The sequence below is a fragment of the Chroicocephalus ridibundus genome, chromosome 5 (assembly GCF_963924245.1).
Source record: "Chroicocephalus ridibundus chromosome 5, bChrRid1.1, whole genome shotgun sequence".
Lineage (NCBI taxonomy): Eukaryota > Metazoa > Chordata > Aves > Charadriiformes > Laridae > Chroicocephalus > Chroicocephalus ridibundus.
Window position 1 is genome coordinate 67218591 of NC_086288.1, and position 20692 is coordinate 67239282.

At 36.4% G+C, this 20692-nt stretch overlaps 2 protein-coding genes across 7 annotated transcripts in view; one reads left to right on the forward strand and one right to left on the reverse strand.

Moving 5' to 3' along the window:
* RPL9 (ribosomal protein L9) overlaps positions 1–20692 on the reverse strand; it is a 219691-nt gene that overhangs the window by 50065 nt on the left and 148934 nt on the right. The window lies entirely within an intron of this gene.
* KLHL5 (kelch like family member 5) overlaps positions 1–20692 on the forward strand; it is a 62120-nt gene that overhangs the window by 15339 nt on the left and 26089 nt on the right. For 2 of the 6 annotated variants that reach the window (XM_063335900.1, XM_063335902.1), the window contains exon 3: positions 13619–13804. In XM_063335900.1, coding sequence (XP_063191970.1) covers positions 13662–13804 — 143 coding nt within the window. In that variant the 5' untranslated portion in view covers positions 13619–13661. Of the gene's footprint in view, positions 1–3100; positions 3723–13618; positions 13805–20692 lie in introns of those variants that run through there. The other 4 variants (XM_063335901.1, XM_063335903.1, XM_063335898.1 and 1 more) reach the window with 3 other exon arrangements.

Consider the following 20692-nt stretch of genomic DNA (forward strand, 5'->3'; position numbering starts at 1 on the left):
ATGAAAGAAATTATGTACTTAAATGCTCAGGTGCTCCACTATTAGGAATATCAATCTGATCAGTCAGAATCAGAGTTCTCAAAATTGTGTTCACAGTAAGCTTACGCAACCTCATTAATGTAAACAGAATTATGTTCCCAAAGAGGACAGTGTACCTGTATTAAAAATGTTACAATTCATCACAAAATAGAAAATGGTTATTCAGCTGCAACAGTGACAAAGGTCGGAAAAAATGGGTATAAGCACTCTTCTTTTTCATTAGATGAAAACTTTTGCCTTAGTAAATTAAAAAGTATTTCAGAATCCTTGCAAAGTCTGTGTATACCTTGTTTGACTCAGATGGTACCGTTCAGCTTACCTTTTTAGAGGCTTTCTCAGAAATGTGTTAGTGCATTAGAAAGACATATGATGGGAGGCCATAGACTGGGGATGGGCATTTGGATGTGTGAGCACCAATTCCCATGCGAGATGTCAAAGATGAGGTTTGGGTGGTCCTAGTAAGTGGAAGTCCTGACAGTTTGAGATCTCCTCTCCTCAAAAGTCTGTTAACTCCCAGCAGGGGACCTAATAAAAGTTATCGCGTTATTCATAGTAAAGATTGTCCAGAGCAAGAAGAGGCCCTCGATTATTTCCGAGCAATGTTGTCAATTTAAACTGAAGAATTAAGTGGCACTTGTCTCATCTTGTCATTTGTAATACTAACTTGTATCTAATTGATATGAAACAGAAATATTTTAGATACTTATGCAGTCTATCTTAGAACTGTAATTTGGGAGAGTGTATAGAGGAGCAGGAGTTTGTATAATCTAAAAAAAGGAAAGAAAATAGGAAGTAGTTTTGTACTTTGGTCTCTTAAAACTACAGCACATTTTGTTTTCTAATCTCTGTGAGCCCACAGCTTCACAGCTGAAGAAAAGCAGTAATTAGGCTGTATTTCCCACTAAGTCATGAGAAAGTGCTGAAAAAGCACTAGAATCGGCAAATCTGCCATTGTTTTATGCCAAGTAGACTTATACTGGGACAGTTTGAATTTTAAATGAGTCTGTTATACAAGAAAGAGAATCCAGGTCAGTCCTTAATGTATAATGGATTTACCGTACCAGCAGAAATAAAAGTATTTAAAGCTTACTTTTCATAGTTAAGTGGGTAATTAAAATACTACTGCTGTGATGAATGTTAACAAATACACCAGTCGCTTGTCCTGCTTCCCCACCCTTGATGAACACCTGACACCAACACAAAACGTAAGGAAAAGATAAATAAAAAGATGCTGTTTTGTTATTACTTCTTAAGCTGTACAGTAGTGTCACCCAACTTGTAGTTACACAAATGATGGTGTTTGAATACTGCAGTTAAGCTTTTAACAATTAGCTGTACGTGTACAAGATGAGTAGGGTCTGCGTGTCATATAATTTTTGTTAAACATCCGTACAATTTTTATGCTGATATATTATATCATTATCCTTCTTAAATATTTCCCCATTTGTCTGTCTTTAAATGAAACCCCCAGCAAAGATGGTAACAACTTTGTGTGTTTACCTACTTAATCATCTCACCTTCAAAGTATCTTTAACTGTGTTCTGGACATGCTGCAAAGGCCTTGGTGTATAGCTTCTGGTAGGCCAGGATGCTGGCAAGGTACATGTTCTGAAAAGCAGCATCTCTTTGTAGAGACAGCTGGAATGCTGTTTCTATAGAAATGAGCATTGCTAGCATTTGTGAGAAGCACTTTTCATAAATAACTGTGTTCTGAGCAATGATGGGTGAGCTTTCCAGGTTAAAACTAGCCCGTTCAGCGCTGTGGTTCCCAATAAAATAGCATGATTTACTCCTGGCATTGAGTATGAAACGGAGCGTTCGTTTTTTGGGTGGTAAAATTGGGCGCTGTTTAAGTTTTCATATGGACTCTGCATATAACCCATTTAAAGGACACTGCAGGTATCCTAATTACAGTATCACATATTTTGTAGCTCATAATGTTAATCTGAGAGATAGCGACTTTCACTTTTGATGAAAACTGTAGGTAGAAAAGGAGCACTTCTGACCAATTTGTTGCATGTGTATCCTGGAAGTTGAACAGACTAACTGAACTGTGAAGATTGAAAATGTACATCTGTTTATCAAGTACTGGTAAAATCCAGTGCCTCTTTGTTGTTCGAAAATTGTTACTACTATTTGCATGTGATTGGAATGAGTCTCAGCATTTTATACCTAACTAACTCCATATGTCATAGAGGAAATAGGCTGGTTTTATAGGAAATATAAATTGGTCATTGTCTGTTTTGTCCTTTTGGCTTTTTCTTCCTCATTCAAGTAAAAACTTTTGTTGGATATTTTAATAAATTATATTACCTATTTAGAGGGAATTCTGTCTCAAAAGTATGCATATCTCTCTCTTACTGTTCCATCACAGTATTTTTAACCTGATCTAGAAGAGCTGATGGTGTATGATTAGAAAGAAGCCTTTTGAGAAGTCGTCTTTTTTTTGTTTTGCAGGGGGTGTTTCTGGTGTCTTGGATAGTGACCAGTTAGTTTTTTCTTGCTTTCTCTTTTAGCGATGCCTAAGTGAAGGGAAACCATTAGCTGATTTCAGACAGGAATTTTCAGTTACTGCAGACCTAGATTTGAATCAAAGCACATCAAGATGAAAGGCTTTATAACCCACTACTAGTCCCTTGAGCCTTCCAGGCTGTTCTTGTCCTTTTTAAGTTAGTGCATGTCCTGTAATGGCAAAAAGAATTATTTACAGTTCAGTTTCTCCCCAGCATAATCAGTTATCTCTGGATTGGTTTTAAATCTTCCCGGTAAACTTATTCTTTACCAGTGCAGGAATAATTTAATTTGCTTTTTGCAGGTTTTTTCCCCCTCTGTAGTAGCAAGAGTTAACAGAACAAGAAGCATAGAGTCGAAGATGCAGTATGTTCTCTGTCATTTGTGGTTTAAGAAAAGGGGGTGGTATTCAGCTCTTGAAAGGGCTTTAATGAATACTGCTTGGTGTTTTTGAAAGCTAATGGTCGGAGGAGAGCAACAGAAACAGCCTTGGAGCTTTTAGGGTAAACTGATTAGCATTTTTTCTGATTGAGGCGATTGTTTCACCTCCTCTTTTTATCTCGGGATTTTTCACCGTCTATTGCCTTTTGTTTATATTCAAATGACATACCGTTAAAGAAGCCTTTTTTTATGTGAATGCAATGCTTTCTCCCCTCCTTCTGTAGAAAATCTGCTTGCCACAGGCAGGCAGAGCATGTGTTTCTCTTGTCTTGGTTGGGTGCACAAATCTTCTTTTATGTGTGCTGCTTCTTACCCTGTTGCCTAGACGATCACTGGCTTTCACTAAGGATGTCTGGTTCTCGTAAAGAGTTTGACGTGAAGCAGATTTTAAAAATCAGATGGAGGTGGTTTGGTCATCAGGCGTCAGCCCCTAATTCTGCAATTGAAAACCACCAGGGAGACTTCTGGAATAGAGGGCAAAATGTAACAACTACAACTGGTGGCACAAAGTTTTTAGATTCAGGTAACCTACCTTTAACATCAGTTGGTTACAGAAGGTCCAGCCAACAGGATTTCCAGAATTCACCTCTTTGGCCAATGGCATCCACCTCAGAAATTCCTACATTTGAATTCTCAGCGGAAGATTGTGGAGGTGCACGTTGGCTTGACAGACAAGAAACAGATGATAGAGCAAGTGAAGAAGAAAATGAATCGGACAGCAGTTCGTGCAGGTTAATTATTACTTTCCTATTGTGAGCAATGTGTTTTCATTTCATGTTTATAGATCATATGCATATATAGGCTAGCCTTTACTCTAGATTAAAATGCTTCAGAAACCTTGCAGCTGCTGTGCATCAGAAACAGAAAATGATTTATAATCTGGGTTCTTTGTGTTTACTAGGACCTTTTTAAAAGGCAACTTTAGACAACTTGAATAAATAAAGCACAAATGTGGATGCACTCAGTTGTGTTTTAAATAGTATACTGAGTACATGCTGCTAATAACAAGGTAATGTCCGTTACATGGTAATGTTACAGGATGCTTTCTAAATTATTTTGAAGTTACACTGATTGTTTAGTTATGCTCAGAATTAGTCTCATGCCAGTTAATAGAAAACTATGAAAATGTAAGATTCTTGTGACTCTTATCTAATGTTTCTACATGTTTCTGTAGACAAGGGAGATGAAACTGTAAAAAATACTTTAGACTATAAAACAAAGATTTTTTTTTTTTCTCTAGTGCATATGCGACCTGAAGGAAAAAAAATATTTCATCTATTGAAAGCCAACCAATTTGTGCTTTAAAGTGGTTGCAGTTTTCTGTTCAGGTGTCTTAAACTGTGTATCTATCTTAAAAAGAAAAATGGTTTTATGGTGTCTATAAAGATGCTTTGGTGTTCTCGTACATATGAGTACTAAAGATGAAACTGTAAAATTTGTTCTTAAATGAAAGGTGTTTACCAGTTGTTTTAAATTAGGCAAGTTAATAATCTTTCTTATTAAGCATCAGTTTAATTATTTTATTTCCCTTCACCGTGTAAATCATCCATTCTTCACTGAAAGTATTTTTCCTGCTTTATAGCGCATGTAGTGCATAATAGTTAAGCTTACCATTTCAAGTAAATTTATGATGTTTGCTTTCTCACTTTTAAGATGACTTCGTGGTGATATGTCATTTTAGAAAGTATGACTATTTAAAAGGGTACACTGTTTAATAAAGCCTATTAAGGACAGATCAATCTAGTTAGAGCAGTTTCAGTGTTTTGCATTCCCTAGGAGAAGAATTAATTTAGTGCAAGGGTAAAGTAGTCCATAATATAAACACTAACTGTTTATGGTTTATATAACCTTTAAAGGTTAAAGGAAAGGACGGAGGGTAAAAAATGCTCAGGAGTCAACACAGTGTATTTGCTTTTATCACTGAATGACAAAAGTACCAGAATTACAGGGAAAGGAAATCCTGCATACGGATGCTTCATAACAGCAGTCTTACCGTGCTGCAACAACTCTATAGCTATACATAACGTATCTCTGAAGAGGTCCTATTTTAAGTGGTATTCAGGTATGAATTCTTAAATAGCTGTGTCACTGGGTAATACACATGATATAGTGTATTATAGGTAGAAGGTAACACCACCTTCTGTTTCAGCAACATCTACTGCTGATGGGAAATGTTTACGTACAACATTACCCCAAACAGGACATTCTTGCCATAGCAAAGCAATCAGTATAGAAAAAAACCATGTAATTTTAAAAGAGAAATGTGTAGATTGAAAGTACTACAACTTTGTTCTTAATTCTAGGAGAAGAATTTACATATAACAAAACTAATTTGTAACTTTGTAGAATTGGAGAACTACAGATACTTATTTAGGGAGGGTGAGAAATAGGAATGTGTTTGGGTTTTTTTCAGGCAGAGTTGTGTACTACAGGTAATGCATGTAGGATTTGAACTTAGTAAATTTGAAGTATCTTTTTAATTCTGTGCTTTATCATCTGTAGCATCTGGAGTTATTTGTAATTCCTTTATTGTCTTGTAATTCTTGCTAGTGTTTTACTTTCATGCTTTAAAATAAATATTTTAGATAAATTTTGAATTCTGTGTTGGTACAATTTAATACTTAACAAATGGTAATGTAAGAACTTGCTTTGCCTTGTTATCTGTATCTCTATTCTCATGGGGAAACTGTACTTAAAGCATGTTTTGTTCACTCCCTTTATTAAGAATGTATAAACTGTTGGGCGGACTGCATATGTTTGCCTAACATCTGGAATTTTTCTGGTGTTAAGAACTTAATTAAATTATCTTCTTTTGTTAGTCTAAAATATAGCTTATCTATTGAGTTGAGGGGGAAAAAACACAAAACAACACCTTTGTCTGTGTAGTTTTCAAAGGGGTTTTTTCCTATATGAAAACTTTTACATCTATTAGAAACAAATCATGTACATGAAAAACTGCGTTTTTAAAACTTTTTATAGAAGCTTTGGAGTTATCTTGCTACTTTGCTCCTCTGTAACTTATTGCCCAGTTACAAGCTCTAAAAGCACGAAGTAGCAGAAGCAGCTTTATTGCTTTGTGTGTATCAACCATCCTTCCTCTTTGCCATGTCATATAGCACAGGGCAGAAATGCATTTCGATCAGGTCTTTGTCATTATGAAAGCTTTAGATCATTACATGATTTGTTTAGAGGAGAGCTGCTGTAGAATTCATTTGTTAGTAGTATAGAGCTTGGTGGCATAAGAGATAAGCAAATTCCAAGTTTAGTACCATATCTTTGACAAAGGCTGAATCTGAGATGCAAACAGATCATTTGGCTTCAGGTATCTGAGCTGGTTGGCTGTAATGCTGTTCACTTCATGCTCTCATGTGGTGTTTGTAACCAGCATTAGCTTGAGTGGGTGTTTACCGGGACTGCAAGGTTTGAATCCTTTTGCTGGTTTTCATGTCCTATGTTTCCTCTACTGCTGCTGTTTGTTAACTCTCCTGCATTCCTGAGGCAATGGTCATCATTTTGTACACTTCTTAAAGTTTTCCAACAGCTGTGCAGTTTCCTGTATAGCAAATTTAAGCCTGTTAGCAATAGATCTGTTTTTCTTAACTTTTTGTGGGTGCCTTAGCAGCAATCGGCAGACCTTGAAGACACAGTGGATATCAAGCTAAAAATACCTAGAGCATACCTAGTATGCAGAGTATTGGATCTGGTTCGTTTCACCCGGGCATGCATTAAAATATTGGAATTACTCTGTTGTAGATTTAAGTACAGAAATGTAGTCAAATATAATATAAAATGTATATTTATATTTGAACATTAAATATAAGCAGTATTTCAGAATTCATCACATGTGTCCTAATCTGGAACAGTTTAGCAAGATGTCTGTAATTGATTTTAAGATGAGGTCTGAATGTACCAGATGGTAGCTACTCTGCAGTATTGCTCTGTATGAACAGTCTCGGAGTTACTACGTTGTAACTTCCAATCCAAGTCTGCCCCCCTCAACAGTTTTTCAATCTGCAGAAACCTTTGATATATCTTTTCTCTCACCTCAGTCTTACTGGCCTTTGAGGCTGTAAGTTTTTTAGGAGCCCCACTTGTGCTGTCTATTTCTGTATGTCTCCCATCACAAAATAATGCACACTGTCAAATAAGGACCGTTGATTGATTCCCTAATTGTGTCATGGTAGTATAGTATGATACTTGAAATTAACTGAAAAACTCTAAAAAGAGCATTTTTTTGCTAGATATGTGGATGAATTATATAAAAATAAGAAACTCTGTTGAAAGCCAAGTTGTTTTACAGGGGGAAAATCTCTAGCCTTCTTGTTTCTTTTCTCCCATGCTACTGCTAAAATTCTTTCATTTTCCTCTGTGCCTATTACATCTTCACTTGAGTTATGCACACTTGAAAAGAGTTGGTACACCACAATTATATAGCATATATGAGGCAGACTTAATCTAGTAATTCTGAACAGTAGATATTGTAATGAAGATAACAAGAGGCTTCAGCATAGACTTTGCAAAGCCACAGGAGATTCCAGCTATTTATTTGTATGGAATGGGCTTGCATGAAAGATCATGTATTTGCAGTGATTGTCACATGCTTTGAGTATGTTAAAGCTCAGTCAGGTATGTTTTTGTACTACTGCACTTTTTGATCACACTGCTATGTAGATGTATTGTGAGGTAGTCTAAATAGTGATGTTTTCCAGACAGAACACGTGTTACTGGTGACATCTGTGTGGGTATAAGAGTCTACTGCGCAAAATCCAAACATCTATTAGAAGTAAGACAGGAAACATCAGTGCAATAGTCAAAGGTCTAGCTGCAAAGAAACATGTCTACGTTATTTTTTTTTTCAAAATTAGAAACAAGTAAAGATGCAGTGGTATTGGCTTAGCAGGCTGTGTATTTATTGGGCTAGCATAGGTAGCGCTGGAGTCTGCGCTCCAGCTTCTCGTGCCTGTTGTTACTCACGCCTGTTAGATTAAGGTTAATGCAGATACATTTGTGTTTGCTTGAACCTGTGTCTTTTGATTGCAAGGCTGTACTTATGGCTATTGTTATAATTCTTTTCTCTAGCATAGAGTAAATGACTAGGCCTGAATGTCACATGCATTTGTAGCCTTATGTGCTCTTCAGTCTCTCCAGAGTCACTTTTGTCGTCTTTCCATTATCTTTTCTTACCTTAAATTATGATACACTATGAATTTTTAGCTGTCTCTGTTGCCATCTATGGCTTCCTCCTTTTATTTATGCTCTTCCCAGCCTTTGGAAGAGTGTCCTTATTTTTACCATTGCTTGCTTTTTCTGAGAACATTTTCAGCATCGTTCTTTTCAACAAACTCTGTTCTCTGCAGCTGAGGTTCTTGTCTTACTAACTTCGAAGACAGAAATATTTTACTCCTTACAAAGTATAATGTAAAATTATGGAAGCTGGCATAAAAGCTGGGATATTATTATTTTAGTAAGTTGTGTTCTGGTCTCCGTATACAATAAAATGTTAGCTAGCTTGGAGATAGCAGTGTAAACAACCAAGTTGTTGAAAAAATATTTTTAAAACTACTTTGAAACATTTTATTTAAAAACTGCAATGCAGGAAGCCATCTTGATGCAGCAAGGAATTTGCAAAATTAAGGTTTGTTTAAAAATGCAAAATTTGTCCAAGGGGAGACATACTTTGTCTTTTCCAATGTGTATGACCTAAACAATTGACTACCTTAGCCTAAAGATGACTTGAAATTGCAACAGAGCTTCTAATTATATTATTACCAAAAAAAATACCTTGAGATCATGGGTTTATTGTGCAGTATAGCAAGTCCGGTGTCCTGTCTCAAAGTAGACAATTAGCTTACCATTTGGCTGCATTTTACCTTTTTTTTTTTTTTAAGTTAATCTAACTACTGGAGACTTGTCTGTTCTGGTAGCAGAATAAATGCCTTCACTGGTTTTGAACAGTAGTGGAACTTACTGGTGATTTGCCAGAGTAAATTCCATACGCTTCATCTATGATTGCAGAGTTGTGCTTTGATCAGTCAAACATTGGCTTTTCATTTCCTTGACATTATTCTTGGGTTAATGCATTTTATAGTAATTTATAGTCAGAGGCATTATGTATTATTTTTCTTCCTTTTATTGTCTTCTCTAAACACAAGGCAATTGCACCCATTTTCTTGCACATACTTAATAATTTTCATCACTTATCTCTAAACCTCTTTTATTATTTTGAACCTTTCTGACATGTGAATAAACTAGTATTTTTACTATTCTTTGAAATGTCATTATACTTATTTTTTTAATATCTGTATACGTTGAGATGTCTATATTGTTTGTTGATTTTTCTGTTTATTTACATGTCATATTTTTGTGCATATGTGCACATACTTGTGCATTAATTCATATCTAAAATGTTGATGGCAGTGACTTCATTTTCTGAGAAACAAAGTGGTGTTCACTAAAAACATAGCAGTGAGGAGAAAACCACGTATTTTTCCCCATCTCTACAGTTTTGCCAGTGTTTACTGGTTCTAATGCTTTAATCTACACTCAGTTTGTGTTAAAGAAACATACGAAACAGGTTATTCTTCCTTCAGTCCCATTTTGTACCGTTTGAACCGTTTTCAGTGTATCTATGGAGGCCGTTTGGGTTGGTTTATAGTGCTGCCTGCAAATTTCAGTAGTGCAGACAGATCGTTTGCTTTTAGTTTGGTTTCCTAAAGGGACCAAGTGCATGCAGTTGTGTTCTGCATCTGCCACTTCCCTGGTAGCTTTAAAACCCATGGGCCTTTTTTATCTTAATGTGAGGGTAGGCAGAAGTCTCAAAGATAACGTCAGTCCTCACAAATGGCAGCTAGTTAGTGGAGAGAAACCCAGCTTATTGCCTTCGCTGGAAAAGGGCAGAATTCATCTGCTGCAAAGCTGGCTGCGCAGCGCAGCTTCCCATTAGTCACATTATTTGCCGTCTCTTGTCTAGTGCCTGCTGGAATTGAGGGGAAAGGAGAAGAGCTAGACTGGTGGTGATGGATGGAGTGGAAAGAGGAGACAGAGCAGAGAAATCTTTTGAAAAACAGACTTCATTTGTTGATTCTGTGAACCACTAGTAGCAGTGTATTTGGGGTATTTTCTCCATCAAGATTTTTTCAGATAGAAATCCCATTGTAATGCTGCCTGACTCCTTTGTCCAGTCAAGGCTCTTGTAAACAGCTGCACTTCAACTGTCAAAAGAAAAGTGACTTTTTAATGCAAGGAAATAAGCTGTTACTTGCTGAAAAAGGTTACAAGAGGCAAGGTGGTACATATATATAAGGGCAGCATCCATATTGTGTACCCTTGATCTAACCATGTCATTCTTACCTTGCAGTAAAACTACATTTTTGCAGTTTTGTAGGATTTCATATTATCTTGTGGAGAAGTTGACCTTTTTTCAGAAGTACAGATGAGGTTACAGCTAAATTAGGCGAACTGGTTCATGACAATAGAACAGTTTTACATATGAATGAATTTACACATCATTTTCAGGGATAATTTTTCAGACAGAATTTTACACAATTTTTCAGAAAAATTATTTTAAAACTAATTTCACATTTTTTATTTTGTTCCTCTATCTCTGTTCCAAAATCAATAGTTCGAAATGTGTATTTGATTTTTTTAGTATAATGAATTCTTTCTTGCTTCATTTTTATTTCGAAGACAAACATGCAGATGTTTAAACTAAGAGATGCCTTCCTAAAAATAATTTGAAATAATAAAATAAAATGCTTGAAAAAAGTTTTGCACACTTTGTTGTAGTCAAGGTCAATACTTATTGGAATTTGTAGGTTGTTAACTAATATGTATGATTGCTGTAAAATAACCATTGTAACTCCTCCTTTAAAATGAGTCTTAATGCTTAAAAATAATTAAAACAATGAATCCTGTTAATAGGAACAGATTGTACTCCCCCTGTAAAGTTTGAAAAACACTGATGCCTCTCTTTTGTGAGAGAGAGTCTACTAAAAGTGGGAGTTTTAGTACCAAAGAAGGTTTGTGTATGCCATGGCTTGGTTTGTTTTTGTATTGAGAACTGTGCTGTGGCTTTGTTTAAGCTACAACAATGAAGCCTGAAACAACATCAGAAGGAGAGGTGTGAATTCAGCTCTCCAGTCGTCATCATATATGCTTTTACTTTTGAAACTCTTTTATCACCACTTCACTAGCCCAGTTAATTGCTTTGCAATGAACTGTTGTATTGGACGGAGCTCCTTATTCCAAACATCCTACTTCAAGAAATAAAATCGTTTAAAAACAAATGGGTTTATAGCATGGCTTATACATAATTTTGATTTCGAAAGGCATGTTCTTACATAAATTCTTTATTAGATAGAGAGGCTGAAGAAAGCTAGCATCTTTAGTATATGAATGTTTGTCAACAGGGTAGTAAAATGTGTAGTGAGCATGGGAAAGACTTGTCTTTAGAGTAATTTATATTTTTACAATCATCCTCAAACTGCACCATGCGTAATAAAAATTGGACAGTGCTAGATAGGATCTTTCTGACATAAACAGGCAAAGAAAAGAAATACCAAGAAAAGCGTGATTGAAGTTTAAGAATACAAAAAGGAAACCCTACCAACTAATTTTCTAGATACTCATAATAATATTTTCCTTACGGAAAATGGTTTGTAAATTACTGGCTAGAGGACAGACATAGAGTTGAACTTCTTCGGGTGAGGGGAAGAACTAAGCTTGGCTCTCTGGTGTCCTGAGTAAGTGCTTTATCATGGCTAGTGGAAACACACCATTGCAATTATTTTTCCTTACTGAACAAGAGCGGTGACTGCCACTGAGTCTATGCAGAGAGAGAGTACACACGTGCACCCTGGGGCTGGCAATAGCTCTCTTGAGGCTGCAGTCCAGCAAAGTGCTGGCTTAGAAAGTTTTTTCCTTCTCCATCCCAGCTTGTTGCGCCTTCAGTTCTATCTGCCCAACTCTTTGTGAGGTTGTAATGTAAATCAAATCCCTGATATAATATAATTTATTTTTTTAATCATTATTAGTGGGGTTAACTTGAGGAATCTAGGTTAAAATATGATTCAACCAAAAAAATCCAACCTGTACCACCACAATTGAGGATGTGATCAATTGTGATAGGGAACAAGAATTTCTTAAGCATTTTCTTGTTGTCCCTGTCCTGTCCTGTCCACTTCTGTTTCTTTTACAGGGTTGGTGGTTTAAGAGTTGCCTTCCCTGAGTAATTCTTGCTCATTCACTGTGAGAATGCCACCCAGTTTTGACAACATAGTATTTTCACATACATGAGTTCCTTGATTCAGTTTCCCACATGGCCACAAAGAATATTTGTTCCAGCTTGTCAGAGGGCCAGTGTTGGAGCAAAACAAGTGACTCATGGAGGGTGAGAAGTTGACACAGCTTAAATAAATGGCTAACCAGCTTCAGAGAGCACAATTTAAGATAAAATCCTCCAAGGGAAGTAGGTAGGCATCTCATTTTTGATCCGTTATTAGATTTAGGTTTGAATTAAGTGGCAAATTTCTTGGCCTTTTTAGCTATCTGGGCACATGCAAAAAAAAAAAAAAAACCAAACCAAAAAACCACCAAAACCTGAACAGAATATTTTCTGCTGAAAATTTAGACTTTGATTTTGAGAAGCTCTACCTTGAAATGAATATCCTAGGCTAAGGACTGATCTATATCCTTTGGTGGATTTAGCCCTAAGCAATCTGTCTGAGTTCATGATATTTTTGTGAAAGCACGTGTCTAGGTGCAGATCTTGTGAATCCATGTCCTTCCAAACATTATGGTAGGTTCAGAGTATTTTACAAGTTGCCTGTATTGTGGCAAAGTAAGTAGTAGTCAGTTAAAGAACTGAGCAAGAAAAGGTGCTTCCCTCAGTGTACATAATTAGGATTCATCTCCTTTATGTCCCAGGCCCATTAATTCCTTTTACGTTTTCTCTGTTCCTCTTTTCTCCCAAGCTGCTGTGTGTATGGACTGGCATAATTTTCTTCCCCATCCACCCTTGTTTTTCCCCTGTGTTGGCTTCTACTATGCTAGATTTCATTTCAGACACATAAGGCTTCATGCAGTAGGAGTGGTGGTGTGCTCATGTGTTTCTTGATGGGGTTTTTTCCCTTGCATGCCCACACTCTTTCACTAGCTCCATACATGTTGAGTTTTGTTCTAGACACCTTAGGCTAAGTATGAGGCAAGACTTCTAACATACTTGTGAAGTAAGACTTCAACGTACGTGGCAGGTAACATATGTGGCAGGGAGAGGTTTGATTCCTTATTGCATCCTTCCATTGCTTTTTTGGTTTGCAGAGGCTTGGTAGATGTCTGTTCTTCCTTAACCATCTGACAATGCCATAGATATGATTGCTGGACTGATCTTTGTGTGTTTGTTAGTTGAAGAGTGTAACACTAAATGATCATACCCTTTTCATAAAGGTTTAGACTAGGTTTGGAGGAAGAGAAAAAGTATGAATATGAAGAGAAAGAAAATAGCAGGGGAATATATATTAAAATGCGTATGTCAATTTTAAAATCACATGTGACTTCTATTTTATCATCTGTAGATAAAATTGCTGCACCTTAATATTGCGTGAACTAAGGTTTCTGTTATTGTCTTCAGCAGAACCTCCAACAGCAGTCATACCTTATCATCTTGTCAAACTATGGAGCCCTGCACCTCAGATGAATTTTTTCAGGCTCTCAACCACGCTGAACAAACTTTTAAGAAGATGGAGAATTATCTCAGACACAAACAGCTATGTGATGTGGTGTTAGTTGCTGGTGATCGCAGAATTCCAGCTCACAGGTAAGTTTATTATAATTTCAAGTTACTTCATATTAATTTACAAATGCACCTTCAAAGTGTGTCCTGTGTTTTGTTTAAAAAAGGTCAGAACATCCTAAACAATTTAGAATACTTTAGACACGCTTCTGGTTTTTAACATTCATTTGGGAACTAAAAGTTATTTTCTGTCTGCTGTACGCAATACAGCATCAAAAATAACGTTTTCACATTCTACTTTTTGTCTTCAAGGGTATAGTAAAATATTTGCATTAAAAAAAAAAAAACCAACAACCCAGAAGTCCCAAATGTACCCTCAGAATTGTATTAGTAGTGGTTTCTGTACCATAGAATGTTATACAAAATCTTTCTTAGATTTAATTTTTTCTTTGTACTAACAAGTTGTTGGAGTCATAATTAGCAATACGGACAGTATTCTGTCCTTTAGGTTTTTTGCTCCCATAGTGAGAAGAGTCCTTTGATAGGAGACTACTGAACACTGACAGTAAGTGTTAGAGGGTTAAATTAGATCAAACATTACCCTACCTGCAATCTGTGTAACTAACAGATCATGTACCATGCCACTTAAAAACTAGGAAAATAGCAAAGTGTGAATGACTGAAGCACTTAATGCACAGTACTAATAATTCAAATAGGAACCTAAGTTTAATTAAGATAAGGTTCCATAAGATTAGGTCTACAACAGAAATAGCAGCCTAAAGCATTCCTGTTTTCCATTGCTCATTCCTACCCCCACAGTGAAACTACAGCTTAATACTGTAATAGTAATAAAAAGACGGGGAGAGGTTGCTGGTTTGGATTTGGTATTTTTCTTAGAAAGCCAGATCTCTGCTTTTATTCTGATATCATACATGCTGTTGTGCTGATAAAACCGAGGGAGCGATAGCGATTCGAGGAGCAGGGAGGCACCATAACTTGCTATTGCTCGCAGAGACTTCATGTTAATGAAACTTTGTTTTAAAACAGTCAAGACTATCCCTGATTTTTCCAAGTTGATATACGCAAATCTTACTGCAGTCACTGCTAAAATGGGTGGTCCTGCTCTCCACCCAACCCCTGACCTGAATTCCTTTGTAAGCACTTATGGCCACGTAGCATGTAGTGGTGGATGATGATGAATCCTTGTTGGAGGGACAATAGGGTGAGCAAGATGATTTGGCTTTCCCCAGGGGCTACAGAGTTGCTCAAGATTGGCCTTCAGTTTGTTCAAATTAGTTGCAAAACTGCATTGTCCTGTGGAAAGAGTGAATCAGATGAAAACAGGGAATGTACACGCCCACAGTGGATTTGCCCCCGCTAAAGTCATTTAGAAGTCAAAGACATTTGGAGTGCTGTAAACAGGAAAAACGGTGATTATAATGAAATAATTTTACTTCCTTATGTGGCCAAGGTAGCACCTTTGCAGTACACAGTTCTGGAGAATTGTTTATGTAATAGTTAAAAAAGTGTAGAAAGGGTGCAAGAGGACAGCTGTGAATATCTTGTAAGGACTGGAAGATTATTGGTTTTTTTGCAACAAGATAAACAGAAAGACAACATGCTAAAAAATTCTTTGATGTGGTTCCTACCTGTTTCTCATTTATTTAGAGAACTGACTTTGCTCCTCTGGTTTCTGCTACTGTATCTATTTCTGTAGAACATTAGGCATATGCTGCCATCTGTTATTTCCTCTGGTTTTCTCTTCTTAAGAGGAGAAACATCTTGCTGTAGTTGTTATATTGTGTTTTAAATATACATGAAAGTTAAAGCCAAAGAAGCACACCTTGTGCTCGTAGCAGAACGTTGGAGGATTACGACTGTCCTTAGTTTGCTTCGTAATGTTGGAGCAACTTAGCAAGGAGCTTTGCCTTTTGCACAGTAAGTTCTTTCTCTTACTGTTTTGTTTTTACAGAGAAACATAGCAATAACTACAGTCTTCATCTCAGTACATCCAAAGTCCCTTGCTGAAAATTGAACTTTTCCATTGTGGGAAAGATGAAGATGGAAATCTTAAATTTGGTTCAGAATTTTATAGAAATTCAGTAAGAAGGCTGGCTTTATGTACTTGTACTAGCCTATGTTATAAGAAAAATATTCTGTAGAATTTTTTACTGCCAGCATCCAAGTTTTGCCTTCTTTAGTATTGACTGCAGGCTGGAGCAGTCAGTGTATTTCAGAACACTAGTGATAATTTTATCTTAAGACTTAATAAGTAACAAAATATGTATTAAACAGGTATTAGCTTAATGGCTTGGCATTCTAAGATACATAAAAAAATAGAAAGTTCACTTACACTGGACAACTTTTTTCCCTTTTTTTTTTTCCTTAAGAAAGATAAAAGGGTTTTTCTTAACAAGTGGTTACATAAAATTGGTAAGAAAGAACATTTTTCATTATTATTATAATTAATCATGCTTATGTAGAGAGAAGAGTTTTCAGATTTTCTGTTTTGAACCTGATATTTTTAGTAGTTCATGTATTTTTTCTTAATTCTCCATTTCTACTTTTGACGATACTTGAATGTTCTGAGGTGTATGATGTATATTTTTAGAGAAAAGAGCAGTGTTTGGTGTCTGCAAGAGTAATAAGCACAGATAATACATTACTGTAAAATTCTGAAGGGCTTTGGTTTGTATCCAATTACAAATAAGATTATCACATATAGTCATGATTTTTCTAAGTCTGTTTGTCTTCTCATTCTGTGCTGAAATTATAGCTAAGAACTTATTTAGGAGATCAAGAAGCAACTAGGAAAGGAGATGGTTCTCCACAAGGAAAAAATGCATTACACTCCCACTCCCTTAGCCTGCAGTTCCATAAAGAAATTTTGCCAGACTTTTAATTAAATTAAATTTAATTTAATTAAGTTTTTCATATCAGGTGCTTTTTCTCTGTCCCCTGCAATTTTTAGATATTTGAGTCATTTATTACATTCTTATCTGTTACATTCGGCTAACTGCTATATCCATAATAAAAGTTTGTTGTGTAATAACTGCTGATCAGAACATTCACATAAGAAAAGGGAGGTCTGTGTAAATTCCTGGCCAGAGGGGATATAAAGCCTGCTCTGCATCTTTTAACCAGCAATCTGAAAATCTGTGCAGAGTCATTTTCTTTATTCCTGTTGACACTGAAAGATGGAAATACAAAAGACATGGGACTGTAGGAAAGCAGGCAAATGGAAGCTTATATACTCCAGGGGTTAGGAAGCTTGTTTGGAAGAGCACAAATCCTGGTTTGCAGACATATGGGGTTTATTTTATCTTAAGGCTTATTTATCTCTACTATTTTTCCATACAAGTTAATAGTATTTATTTTCTTTCACAGTCTGTATTGCCTTAGTTTGTAAATCTTTCACTGCAGGGTTTTTTTTTTTTGTTTTAGTTACGTTTCTAAAAGTGAAACACAACATGTCTTTTTAGAAAAGTCAAAGTACGTAAAAAAAGTAGTTCTGTGATAGCTTTGTGTTAAAACGATACTACTGCTAGTAAAGTGTGGTGGTTTTGAAAAATTTTACAAAAGGGTTTATTGTAATCATCATTTCAGTGTCAAACGCAGCAAACAAATTTTGAAAGGTTTGATTTCCCTGGAAGAGAGCTATAATTGGAAGTCATTTTGACATAAACATACTGCATGTATTTTTAGGTATTGCTTGCTTTTTAACAAATTTAATTTAAATAAATATGGATATATTAGTAGTGTGGGATAGTACCACTTCTATATATTCTTTTTATTACTGACATGCATTGTTATCAAGAATAGAAGCAAGCTGAAGCCACCAGTCTATGAGACACTTTATACTGGGATGCGTGAACTATTCAGCATCATAACTTCAGTGAATGCTATTAGTGAGTTCCCTGGGACTATTTTCAGCTGTTAGACAGCCACAAACAAGGAGTTGCCTAGGCAGTATCTCTTTTATCTTTAAGATGTTAAGAAGCTTCACTTCATTCTGTCAGGTGAGTCAGGTTGGGAGATACTAAATCTGTAAATTGCCAGGTTTGACAGCTATCATCATTTTACGTAATAATTGCTTTGAAGACCTAGAAAACTGTCTAAATGATGCAGCTTGTGGCAATTCCAACAAGAAGTACAATTTAATTCAGGTGTGCTACCCTGCCTACACATACTTTACTGTCTCTCAGTAAATAACAGTGAAATTATAAAACTCTTCAAAATAAGTTAAGCCGTCATGGTGTACTTTCTGGTTTTGGATCACTACAAACCACAGAAATTAAAGACATTGGTCGCATTGGAACCTCCTGTAAGAACAGGGAAACATACTGAAATGCACAGAACTTGTCAGTATTTAGCCCATAGCTGTTGAGTGTTTTTTACGGAGAGCTTAATTGTTCCAGACATTTTATGATCTCCCACGTGAAAAATTTTGGTATTTGCATGTTCTTTTTTCTCTACATTTTTCCTGTGTGCTGAAAAAGAGCAGCCAACCTACTGCATATAATTCAGTAGCCAAATTCTTGTAATCTTATTTATGCAGAATTGAGTATTTGGCAGTAGCTCAGTAGCTGAGGGAGCTGGGCATGTTTAGCTTGGAGAAGAGGAGGCTGAAGGGAGACCTCATTGCCCTCTACAACTGCCTGGAAGGAGGTTGTAGAGAGGTGGGTGTTGGCCTCTTCTCCCAGGTGAATAATGACAGGACCAGAGGAAATGGTCTGAAGTTGCGGCAGGGGAGGTTTAGATTAGATATTAGGAAGAATGACTTTACTGCAAGAGTGGTGAGGCACTGGAACAGCCTGCCCAGGGAGGTGGTTGAGTCACCATCCCTAGAGGCGTTTAACAAACGTCTAGATGTGGCACTTCAGGGCATGCTCTGGTGGCAGAGATTGTAGGTTGTTGGAGTCTTTTTTGTTATTGGGTTTTTGGGTTTTTTTGTGTATGGTTGGACTCAATAATCTCAAAGGTCCTTTCCAACCATGAAGATTCTATGATTCTAATGATGTAAGGAGGAGAGTAAATGGGAATATGTTCAACATCAACAGTCGAACAACACAATGCCAACTGCATTAAGACTGCCTCTTGATTTTTATTTTTTTTTTACTGTTAAGAGGCCTCTCTAATGTCAGTCTATACTGATTTCGTAGGCATTTTCATTGAGCGAATTATGAAAGATATATTAGTCCTAGGGGGAAAAAAGACTACGAATTCAGAATACAAAACCATAGCTTTCTTTAATTTCTAAACTTAGGAAAGGCAGTATTTTGTAGCATCACTTGTTCCCAGTGAACTCTTGAGATGGATGAATATGTTAATTTTAATGATTAATAAATAACACAGAGAGTCTCTTCATGTTAAATACTAACAGAGCCATGATGGCTTTATTTAATGAGGAGATTGTGAATATAAATGTAGTTTTTGTAGTCATTGTACAGATTTTTATTTTGAAAAATCATACTTGTCACTTAGCTCTTTTAGAGTTTTTTTTAGCAAAAAGGTGAAATATGAATGGGGAAAGTCTTCTGTGGATTATTCAGTTATATAAAGGTATCAGCTGCTTCGTGTTGTTTAATCTGTATGTTGGAATGCATTTTAATTTCAGACAATCCAAAAAAAAGGTTGAAATAAAAATCAGTTACTAGCTATGAGATTAAAAGATCAATGAACAAGTGGGTGTCAAATGGCATGAGTAAAGTCGTAATTGATTTTTATTGACTGGTGGGAAAAACATAGGACAAGAAAAGGCCAGTTGGCTGAAAGTCTGCCTTTGTTTTCTTTTGCACTAGCTCAGTCTCACCTTGAGGCATTGTCACTGTATCTTTTAATCCCCTTTCTTTCTTCGAAAGAACTTTTTTCTAAATTAGTTGAATTAAGAGAGAAGTATGGATACCTGTTCTAAGGCTTCTCATTGTGAACATGCTTCTTGGCTAAAACTATTACAAAATTGTTATCAGTATAATTTATGCTTTGGCATATTACTTGTATTAACCTACTCCTGGGCTGCACATCCTGTTTCAGCGTATGCAAGTCACTCTCTGGAAAGCACTTAACGCTGTGAAGCATGTATACCTCCTCATGAATCCCAACGCAAGTTTGCAAAAGTAGTAAAAGGATTGAATTTTACATTTCTAATAATTGCTTTTCATAGAATCATAGAGCAGTTAGAGTTGGAAGGGACCTTAAAGATCGTCTTGCTCCAACCCCCCCTGCCATGGGCAGGGACACTTTCCATTAGACCAGGTTGCTCAAAGCCCCATCCAGCCTGGCTTTGAACACCTCCAAGGACGGGGCATCCACAACGTCTCTCAACCTGTTCCAGTGTCTCACCACCCTCAGAGTAAAGAATTTCTTCCTAATATCTAATGTAAATCTACCCTCTTTCAGTTTAAAACTGTTACCCCTCATTACCAGAGAGGGCCCTTTTGGAGGACTTTGAGACTGGAAATTACAGGGAGGAATTTGCTGATATCACTCAGCTGGTAGAAGGTGTTTGTCTGGAGCCTCCGGTTATTATTTGGCATTTCTTCAACAAGCTATGTACAGTCCAGCCATTTTCTAAATAATGGTGCAGCTAATTAAACCAGTTGCACTGTTAGGGGAAAGAAAAAAAAAATCCCCAAAAAAACACAACACCACAAAAACCCAAACTGTTAAGATCAGGTTTTAGGTTCTCTTTCCCGTTGCAGAGACTTCTCTTTTTCAAGTTCTGTTCTGTGTAGAAGTTCAAGTCGGTATTGGTGGAGGTGAATACCTTCAGTTGTTTGTTTTACTCTTTTTTTTTTTTATTCTAAATTGGGCTTGCAGAGATGCTTGGGTTATTCAAATCTGTCCATCTACACACTCTCCCTTCCAATGAGAATCCCTATTTTGTACTTACAAATCAGATTTTGTCATCTCATTTTAACATCAAAAGCAGTTGCAGAAACTCTGTCTTGATGCTTACATGAATGTACTCTC